Source organism: Pinus tabuliformis, chromosome 1_2 (assembly GCF_031772625.1).
Source record: "Pinus tabuliformis cultivar Carrire ecotype Pingquan chromosome 1_2, CPIR1, whole genome shotgun sequence".
Taxonomy (NCBI): Eukaryota; Viridiplantae; Streptophyta; class Pinopsida; order Pinales; family Pinaceae; genus Pinus; species Pinus tabuliformis.
In genome coordinates this window covers 987,260,096-987,271,380 of record NC_142298.1, presented here as the reverse complement: position 1 = coordinate 987,271,380, position 11,285 = coordinate 987,260,096, and the positions used below count along the sequence as shown (strand labels likewise).

The following is an 11,285-nucleotide window of genomic DNA, read 5'->3' as shown; positions in this document are numbered from 1 at the left end:
GTTTGTTTCTTCAGAGATTGAGCGGAAGCTTATTGTCACTTTTTATATGCTTATGTGCTTCGCCTTATTCCATTCTGCTTCTTTTGCTCTGTGGCTGGAGTGCGGATATCATATCGTTTATTGCCTTCCAACAATAATTGAGCTGTTTACTTCAACATAAATTGTGTATGTCACACATAATACGAAGTCCTGAAGATAGATTGTTTATGTACAACACATACGCTTGGTCTGATAAACGCGTAGTTTCTGATATTTTTGGGTGCGAGTTGCACATTTATCAAAGTACGATCGATGGCGTCAAATATTCTTGGCTTTCTCAGTGAAAAGAACATATTGGTCACTGGATCAACCGGTTTCCTTGGAAAAAGTATTAAATATTTCAGAGACCAATTTTTTTCTTCTAATATATATATATATATATATATATAATGAAGCTTAAGTGCTGTTTACTTGTTCCAGTTTTCATCGAGAAAATATTGCGGTCGCAGCCCGGGATAGGCCGCATTTTTGTTTTGCTAAGGGCGAATGATGCCGAGTCTGCCAAAATCCGATTCAAAAGTGAAGTAAGAAATCTGAGTACTGAGTCTTCCTACTCATAAATTGGCCAATGCTCTCCCTACGAATGATGTCATTTCTTTGTTATAAATGACAGGTTTTGAAACTGGAGCTTTTCAGTAGATTGAGGGAGCAACATGGAGACAGCTTTGAAAGATTCGTATTCGAGAAAGTTGTTATTGTGGTTGGAGACATTGCAACGGATCATAATCCTGGAATTGATACGGAGAGCAGCAGAGAGCACCTCTGGAGAAATCTGGACGCCATTGTAAATATTGCAACAAGCACCGTGTTTGATGACAGGTTCGCCAGTTATATTTCATCTTGACAACCTGATTACTCGTTGTCATTGGGAAAGCATTTATGTCCGAATGTAAAGACTAAGAATTTTTCGCACAACGTAGATATGATATTTCTCTGAATGTCAACACAAAGGGAGCTGAGAATATTGTGGAATTCGCGAAACGATGCCGTAATCTTCAAATCCTCCTGCACGTCTCCACTGGTAAGTCGACAGATTATGATTCTATCTATTAGTTTTAGAAAAGTTTATGAAAGGTTTAAAGAAGAAAATAGATTTCTTAAACCATAAAAAAATTACATTGATTTGGTAGTTAAGTTGGCAGGTATATTTGATTAAAATTTTCCTAATTATAAAATTTAGATCTTAAAAATTAAAAATTATTTTATTTTCAAATACATTAATTTTAAAAATTGGATTTTTTTAACTCTAGTTTATTTGTAATAATTTTATGGAGGCTAGATTTTTGGAATAATGATAATTTAGTTATTAATATTATGTTATTATTTTCGCGCTCATCCATCTCCAATTTACCTGAATTTCTATGTAGATTCAATTTGATTTTTTTAAATATAGAGATTTTAAAATTATATTAATTTTTTTAAATAAAATAATATTTACATTAATATTAAATTTTTATAACAATGTATCAATAGCTATTTTATAATGTAAGTCTAATTAAAATTGAAAAAATATATAAAAAATAATAAATTTAATTAGATTTCAGTTTCAAAATCTTTCTTGCAATAATGACTTTTCTAGTTTTTTATGTTGTCAAAATTACAGTGAGCTTGGGAGGCTTCTCTCCAAGCTTTTTGAATATAGGAATAAAATCTTAAATCAAACTAAATAATTCGTTTGTTTAGGTCCGATAGACCAATGTTTGGTCTCAGTGGATGTTAACCATCATTATCTTAAATATCATATATAAAAATTAAATTCAATAAAATATTAAAATAGATTTAATAAAAACATATTAAAATATTTTTAATATAAGTCGAAAACAAATATTTCAGTTACCATTCTTATTTAATTATATTTTTATTATATAATGTTTCTGAGAATTAGTTTGAGTCCAATGCAGAAGTAATTGGTGATCTAACTTACCAAAAAAACAAATTATTTCGCATCTGAATCTTCATATTAAAGATACAGAATTAAAAATAAATTATACTATTTTTATTTAAATTATATAAAAAGCATGTAAAACTTAAAATGAAAGGGCTGATACATATTTTTCGTTTTTTGATATTTCATAATAAAAGAAGAACCGTGTGAGGTTTACTAGTCATTAAGTGGGGTGCTGAGTTAAAAAAAATTATTTGCATATGAGTTAAAAATAAATTATATTATTTTTATTTAGATTATATAAACACCATGTACCGCTTCAAAGTCATGGTAAAAGAAAAAACGTGTTTAAAGTGAACAAACAATCATTCTTATTCTTATATATTAGGAAAACAAATAGTTGTATCAACTGTCACTGGACTAATTTATATGGAATGTACAAAAGCTTACGTTGTAGGACGCAAAAGTGGACAAATAAAAGAGAGTTGTCTGAAGCTGGGGCACACTTTAATGAACGGTAAAGGACTTGAGGGCGAATGTAGTCCACCTCTGAGCTTAGATATTGAAGCAGAATTTCGCCTACTAGAGAAAACACAACTCAAACAGCAGGCCTCGTCAACTACTCACACTGCAAGCACAAGTTCGGTAAAAGACGCCAAAGTGAAAGCGTCTCAAAGAATTAGGTTTGGAAAGGTGAGTCACTTAGACGAGTATTGTAATTTGCATTGATGTCATTCTGTAAAGGAAGGTATTAGACTAATTCATTAATTCATGCAGGGCAAGAACGTTTGGGTGGCCAAATACATACTCATTTACCAAAGCTATGGGAAAAATGTTCATAGAGAAATCGAGGGGAAATGTTCCAGTGGTCATCCTCCGACCGACCATTATTGAAAGTACTTTGGCAGAGCCCTTCCCAGGCTGGATGGAAGGCACCAGGTGCCCATAAACATCCATCCTTTATTGCTAGAATCTGGATAGCACACATAAATATTTCATGATAATGTTATTAATATCACTATCATATCATTATTCACATTGATCCTGTGTTTTTTTTTTCGGAATATCACGCAGAACTATGGACACCGTTATAAGAGGGTGCGGCAAAGGACAAATTTCATACTTCTTAGCTGACCCAGAACTCATTTTAGACGTGGTCAGTCACTTCAATTCCCCTATGGTTGTTCCTAGATATATAGATTGCTTAGTATTTACATTTGATTTAATTTAGGTATTTTAAATATGATTCAATATATAGTTTTCATGGAATGAACATAATATGGTTCATTTGTTGAAGTATAGGCCACCAATGTTTGGGGTTAGTGTTAGTTGAGGAATTGTATTTTGGGTACAACAATATATGTATATATATTTCATTTTCTCTTATACAAATTGTCATTTAAAGCCTTTGGTGCTCCATATATAGATGTATTGCTTAGCAAAATTCTAGTTAGCCATTACCAAAAATTTGAGGGATGATTTTGAGTCAACTAGGTTCTCAAGAATATGTTAATGAAACTATGTGTATGCATTCTTAAAAACACATAAGCTTTCTTGATCATATAACCTTAAGCGCTACTTATATTGCCATGCAGTATATCGTATAGTTTACCAAGTAATTTTTCCAAGACCGTAGGTGTTAAAAGAACATGCTTATTCCTATGTTAATTAGTAAAAGGAAAAATTTTTGCATTGTTATGAAAATGCTCAATGCACCTACTGGAATCATTAATAAGCAGTTGTGAAGGAATAATTTTAGAGGACTAATTTTAATAGGGGATGGAGGAGATTTTGGCTTTTTCATTGTTTGTTTCAAATAAATTTACTATTTAAACAAAATTGTTTTTATATGTCATACACTTTTTAAAAATTAAACAAAACAAAATATATTGTTTCTCTTTAATTGTAGTATATTAATCAAATTGAGAGCATATTCTTTTTAAAGGAAATTATTTAGCTAAATTCAATCAAATTGAGAGCGCCCACGTTCTTTTTAAGAGAAATTAATTCACTAAATTTCAAAAGAAAAAAAAAAGGCTATTTTTTTTCATATTGACATTAAAAATAAAAAATTTCCAACTTAATTCATCAAAATAATTTTCACCCTATATATACTTTTCTCCTAAAAATAAAATATTTCTATAAATATATGATACAATTTCTTAACATTTACACTGAATCCATGATTATTTATCTCAAATTTTATGAAATCTTCATTACAAACTAAGATTTATGTAACTAGTTGAGCTCTAGGGAATACCATAAAATTATGTTTGAAATCAAGCTACGCATTTACATCAAAGAAGTGTTGCCGAGGCTTAATATTTTTTTGTTACATGTATTCAAATACATGCAGATAGTATACCATATTGTATTATAATGGACAATTCTTTTTCCATCACATTTTTGTATGTTCAATCTCCTTCAAATTCTTATGAATGGAAAAGACAAACTTTATTAGTGTTTTTTTATTCAATTTTAAATATCCTAAAAAATATTTAAAAGTGAACTAAAATGTGTGCCTTATTCATGGGGTTTTCAATACCTTTAAAAGGGGTTAAAAGTATGCTTGATATCGTTTTCATAATTTAAAGAGCATGAGAAAAGAAGACGATGTTAATTGCCATATTTCATTATTGAATGAAGAGGAGAATTTGGAAATAAACTTGACATTTTCATTAGTTTAATGAGAATGAAAATATTAGCAAAAGAAAAGTTCAGATCTTCATTTTTAACAAGCATGAAAAGATCACCAAAATAAGTCTCTTTCTTGAGAGACAAGTCACGGGATGATATGCATCTACTTCTAAGTTTCACAGAACCAGAAAAGTAAAATAAAAAGTAAAATGGTATATCAAAGTAAGGCCACTCATTGCAATGGCCTCTCACAAAGTTAATGTTTGGTTGTAAGATGGAACCATTACTGATGCAAATTTAAGAGGTAAAGTGTGACTACAATGGTGGTAATTCAGGTTAAAGAAAATAACAATGCAATAGTATGCAACTAGGCATTGATAAAAATTATCTATAAACAACCATCAAGAACCATAAAAGCTAATGGGAACCCCACTTTTGTATTGTATGGCTAGAAATAAGCTGAAGAGAGGAATTCCTATCAACTTGATGAAATCATGAGCTCTAAAGAGGGTTCTTGGGCCTAAAAAGTAATGCATCATGACCAACAAAATGGAAATCAAGTGCTACTCTAAAATATCCGTGAAGGGTGGACACTATCATGTAAGTTACGATATTGAAAACCTTCAAATCATAGAACGAAATTCATTGAGTAATACCATATCGTGTGAATTCATATTGGGGGATGTATATTGAGGAAAATATGACATAATATATTGAGCATATAATAGGGGGTAAAGGATTTTTATATTGGTAGGTATAAAAAATGGAGCTCAAAGTTAATAAAAAAATACAAAGCGATATAGAAAATGTTAATGAAAAAATGGATACCTACAATATCTATGGAAAGTAGGGGTTTTTTAAATTGGGAATGTGTATTGAGTTTGTATTGGTAAGGGGTTAAATAATTTGACTTTTAGAGGTATTTCCAATATGTAGTCAAATTAAGGGTATTGTTTAGTATGCCACAAACACACATGATATGTTACAGGTTCATTGAGTGAAGCCCCCATGCAAATTTGACCTTAATTGAAACATCTTTACCTTATAACTTAGCAGGAAAAACATGGAATATTCCCTGGGTTGCAAGATATGCCTATCAAAGGATTTCAATGTAGTTTTTGAATAATGCAACAGAGCTATACTGGATTTTAATAAAAATCATAGTTTGAAAAAAAATATTATACTAGATACTTGTAAAATAAGAAAGAAGAGAGAATAAAACTATTAAGAAATTTAATAATGAACCAAGGACTGATCGAGGTGGATCCTTAATCGCCCAAAAATATAACTCCTCAGATCGCAGTAAAACTAGGACTAGATTGAAGATCTCACCACAAGCTTTCTAATGGCACAGATGATGCCTCAATCCGAGTTCGTGTGTGGAAGTTACGCCCAGTTAAATTTGCTGGTCAAATTGGGAAAAAATGATAGATTTAGCAGAGCGCCAGACAAATTTGGAGCGTTACTAACATTGGCAGTCTGGCCAAATTTGGAGGCTTGGCGGATAAATTTAGCAGATGCCAAACAAAGGCATCGCTAACGCTACAGTTGGTGAAACCACCAAATATGGTCTCATTCTTCCAAGTTAAGAGAAGGATTCATGGCCCAATAGCATGGGACCACGTGGCCCAATCATATGGTCCCACGTGGCACCCAACAAATGACCCAAATCAGCGACAACCAACCTAGCTAGCGACTTATGGCAAAATTTCAACAGTCAAAATTTTGGCGATTCGTTTTAAACAAATTATGTTAAATATAACTGAATGGTCATGGTCCCAACTATGTCTGCGGTTGTCCAAACCAATAACTGATGATTTAAAATATGGCAAACAAGATTGGCGGCATACCAAATTAACAAAGTTTTATCGGTTGGTGACTTGGTAAACGACAGACCATTTAGTGGTGGTAACGTATTCAACATTGGTTTGAATATGTTTAAACAACAATTTCTACAATTTATATGGTCGTCAACATATTAAATTAAACGGGCAGTTAATAAATACGGCGAGACCTAGTTCCAACGATGGATGATTTTCCACACACACACACACATATATATATATTATAGATAATATTTGTTTCCTTCCATGGAAGTGCACACTCTCTCCTTCCACTACTTGTATACTCCTCGAAAATATGTATTTCCCTTGTAGTCTTCACTCATAATATCATTAGTGGAAGGCTCAAGGTACATTATCACCCCAATTGTTGAAATATTTATCACTGGTGGTCAAAAAAGAATGTATGTTGGCTTATTTGTGGCTCCTTTCTTGTACTTCATTAATAGGTGAAAACCATAGTAAGAATCCTAACAATTTATAATGTCTCACTTATTGCATCTTACTCTTGATATGTAGGCACTGAAGGACTTGATGATCCATATATTCCTTTCCCAAGATATAGTGCCTCCTCTTCTTCATCACTTGTACAATTGCAAAGATATATGTATCATATGTTGGGTTTTCAAGTACTACTCTATTAAACAACTCTAACTAGTAACCCATAGGTTTTCCTCCTTGCATGAGCACCGCTCCTAATGCGTACATACTAGTATATGTATATAACTCAAAAATTCATTGGAAATTTGGAATGACTAAGATAGAAGCTCCAGTAATATTCTTCCTCAAGTTCTAACACACCCCCTATTATCATAACCCCAACTAAGTGTAGAAAGAGGTAGTTGTAACAGCCTCGGGTTAAAGTTTCATGTAATAAATGATATTTAAGGTAAAAAAATAAGAACAAGGCCATGGGACATGAATTCCAAGCTAAATGTTGAGAAATCACTATAGTAGGCATCAATTGTGGTTTATTATGGCTAAGGAAATTGAAAAAGGCATTGGAAAAGACAGAGAGGAAAAATTGACATTTAATTATGAAAATAAAGGAAAATAGGAGAAAAGGGAGATGAAGAGACACAATTTTAATGCAAAGGAAAATTAGATGAAAATGAAGAAAATAGGGGCATCAATGATAAAAAGGCTTTAGAGAAACAATTCATAGCTTTTGATACTTTAGCTTTTGTCAGTTTTGGCTTTGGATAAGTTTTAGAGAGAGAGAGAAGAGAACAAGAAAGAAAAGTAAAGCAAGGAAAGGAAGGAAAGGGAAACATCCTTCATTAAAAGAAAGAAAAAGAAAAAGAGATAAATCTATCGATGCTTGTTGGGAAGTACTCAATAGGACAAGGACTCCATGCACTGTTGAAACAAGGTCTTTGTGGAAGTCTCGCCTTGGTCACACGTCTTTGGAATCTAGAGTAGTGAGCACCCACATCACATCATTGTGCAATGCCTCTAATGCATTTTTAAATGGCATATGCATGATTATAGGAATTCACATAAAAAGTTGTTTTTTATTTATTTTTAATGAAGGAAATAGAGGCATCAATGATAGAAAGGCTTCAGATAAATAGTTCACAACTTTTGTTGGTTTAGCTTTTGTAATTTTTGGATTTGGATCAGTTCCAGAGAGAAAGAGAAGAGAACAAGCAACAAAAGGAAAGCAACAAAAAGTAAGGTCTTTGCTCTTTGTATTGTAACAAATCTTATTTATATATTAAGAGTCTCCATGGTAAAGTGGAGGTGAATCCCTAAGGTTATATATATATATGAATTATTTTATAATTAATAATAATTATGATGATAATAATTTAACGTAAGCCGAGGGCTTAATTATTGATAGTTGTTTTATGAATTACTATGCACACAATGAGATTCAAGGTTCAAATGGTCAATCCAACAATAAATAATAATAATGATAATAATCTAAAATAAAATTATAATTTAAATATTTTTATGGTATTTTTAAGTTTTAGTAATGTGAGATGGATGATAAGGTAAGTGTTTTGATGTTGATTTATGTTTATCAACCATTTAATTTATATATCAATATGTTATGAAGGTTTAAATAGGAAATTGTTGGACATCTAGAAAGCCTCACTGCTTGGTGATGCCTTGAAGTATGAGAAACACTTGCACGATACGATCAACGAACTCGAAAAGAAATCTTCCAAAGTAATTTTATCAGTCTATATCAACCACATTAATTAATGTGTTTGTGCTAGTATTACATATCTCCAAATTAAAATTACTTGAAAACCTTACACCATATTGAAAAATATGTTTGTCTCTCAAACATTGATCTGAAATGATCATAAACTAAATACTAATGTAGAATTGATTAACCATTAATGATTTGAATGATAACTGAAGCACAGAAATCGAGGTAAACTACTTGAGAAGAACACTTTATGACAGCTAATTAAAGATGAAATTGATGCATAACAGAAGTGAAAACAGTAAAAACACGGTTATACCAGACAAAAAATTGATGACGGAGTTCATCCCTGATGGACTACATCTCCAGGTCCACTTTCAAGATGGGCGACCGTTTTTATTAGGAATGAGAAGAAAGGAGTCGATTACACAATGATTGAGTCAGACTAAACTTGCACACAGGCAACTCTGACCTTTGTCATCAGATAACCCTCTAAATCAGCTTTCCAACGCTGCTCACAGTTTCCAAAACCGACCCCGGATGCTCCCGAAACACTGAAAACAAAATCGCCTATGTCCTCCAGAATTTGAAGACAAAAGTTAAAAACCACTCTCTTGTCTTTCAATGGACAAATCTGCCTTTTAAAGGCCTGTGGATACACTGAAACCACCTTGGCTGAATTTAGGATGAATGAAGTTGCAATCTGGATGTTTGGCAGCCTCGGTCTAGTTGGCAATTGACACCTAAGGTAGGGTTTCATGGTGGAGGAATTAGTTGGCACCACAAAACGCAACAAAAACGCACTTTTAGACTATAGGTTAGCCTGAAACTGTTAGCGGCTAGCTAACCGAGTGGAGGGCATTCACAGCGCACAGATCATAATTGCGGTTTTGGAGTCCGGTAGTTTTGCTCACCATTCACCGTAACGGTTGGTGGTGGCGGTTATCTCGGCGCTCACATAGCGCTGCCATGCCTAACCGTAACTGCCCACCAAACCCGTTGTGGCTAACAATGATGGTGAATCCCTGCTCACATGTTTACACTGCCACAGTAACAGGTTGCGGTTAAAGCTAACCCCGACGGCTTTTCAACACGCGTTCACATGCTGACTACTACGGTTAGGACCTCCGACGCGGCTACGGTTCCGATAGTTAACTTTGACGGTCTTTACACATCTGGTCATATGAACCCTGTCTCCGGCGGTTCCGATACGGTTAGTGGCCAGCGGTTAGGGCTGTTAACAGTTTTATTTTGTTTTATAATATATGTATAGTTTGATTATAAACAAAGGCCGAGATGGTTATTTCATAGAGTTTGAATTTTAATGTTTTTGACATAAATTTGGGACCATTGATGTTTTAGGACTTAGGGTTTAGGTCTAGAACTTTTAAAAAACCCCTTTTACAATCTTTTGTCACAATGTGACATAGAACCACATGCCTATCATCAAAAAACGACGATATTGATCCTTTGCCATGACGACATATCAAACCTCTGCGATGGACGACACAACCATGCGACACCAATTCTGCAAAGACGAACGACTAAACACATGTCGTCGTCCAAGTCCTAGGGAACTGTCGATGAACTCATGCCGACAACCAGGTACAACCCATATCAACTGAATGCCATGAACACTATGAACATTACCTTAACAACCTGATCCATAACCAACACTGTCGAAATGGAACGACACCCATGAACTGCATGTTGATGATGACACTGAACACTGATGACGACACTTGAACACCTATGCAATTAAATCAATGGATCCTCCTGGATCATTCCTCTCCACTTGAAAGCTTTTGGACAACAAAAATTTGACTAAAAAAATAGTCGATGAGGGTAGAAATCCCTCTCTTTCCACCTTGACTTGACAATGTACCAATACATTTGATTAATCACCTGCAAGTGATGATCTTGATGATGCTGACCATGGCACTTTTTCAGTTGGTGACCTGTTTCTTCCATCTGCAGTACAAACAACTTGCGACGATGGGCAAACAACCTATTATCAACATGGCAATTTAGTTCTTTCCACGTAGAATCATGAGTTAGTGATTCAAAAACATCTTTTAAAACAATAGTTGTAGAACTTTGTTCAATACATCTGATGGGTATTAACGATCTACTTTCCGAAATAACTGAAATATTCAAAGACTCATTTGATTTTGACTTCATATCAATTACTTGACTTGATTTTCTTTCCTGTTGACTGATTACTAAGTGAACCTTCTGAACAAAACTCATCCAGTTATGATGTAAACACTGCTGCAACTTAGTTTGACTTTGAAAGTATCTAAGTAATTGTTGACTTACTTGAATCACTATTTCTTCGTCTATTAACCGATATCTCCATTGACTAACACTTGCATTAGTTTTCAAATCATGATAAGGATACTTTAGATCTGCTTTCGAAAATGCTTTGTCATGAAAACTTATAAACTTCCTCTCCACTTGAAAAGAGGCTTCATTACTTTTTAAAGCATGAAATGATGATGCAACACCAAAGAAATGTAACACTAATTTTCCCCAATACTGAACTGCACCCATGAAACTGAAAATAAACATACCATCTGAAACAAGTCTCTGATTAGACTCGCATGTACCATTCCCTACAATACAATGTTGATGGTGATAGTTTCTAGAATTCAGTTGAATGAATGAGTTGAGATTCATTATGTCTTTAAGAAGATGTTCATAGGACATTAAATGTATCTCATGT

The 11,285-nt window shown here is 33.4% G+C and overlaps 1 protein-coding gene across 1 annotated transcript; it reads left to right on the top strand.

The window, feature by feature from the left end:
• Nucleotides 1–291: 291 nt before the first annotated feature.
• Nucleotides 292–10,591, top strand: LOC149209345 (putative fatty acyl-CoA reductase 4). Its single transcript, XM_089398588.1, has 9 exons — nt 292–367; nt 460–563; nt 653–858; nt 960–1,060; nt 2,370–2,607; nt 2,702–2,863; nt 2,999–3,080; nt 9,618–9,773; nt 10,511–10,591. Exons 1-9 carry the CDS (start codon nt 292–294, stop codon nt 10,589–10,591), a joined length of 1,206 nt encoding a protein of 401 aa, XP_089254714.1.
• The last annotated feature ends 694 nt before the right edge of the window (nt 10,592–11,285 follow it).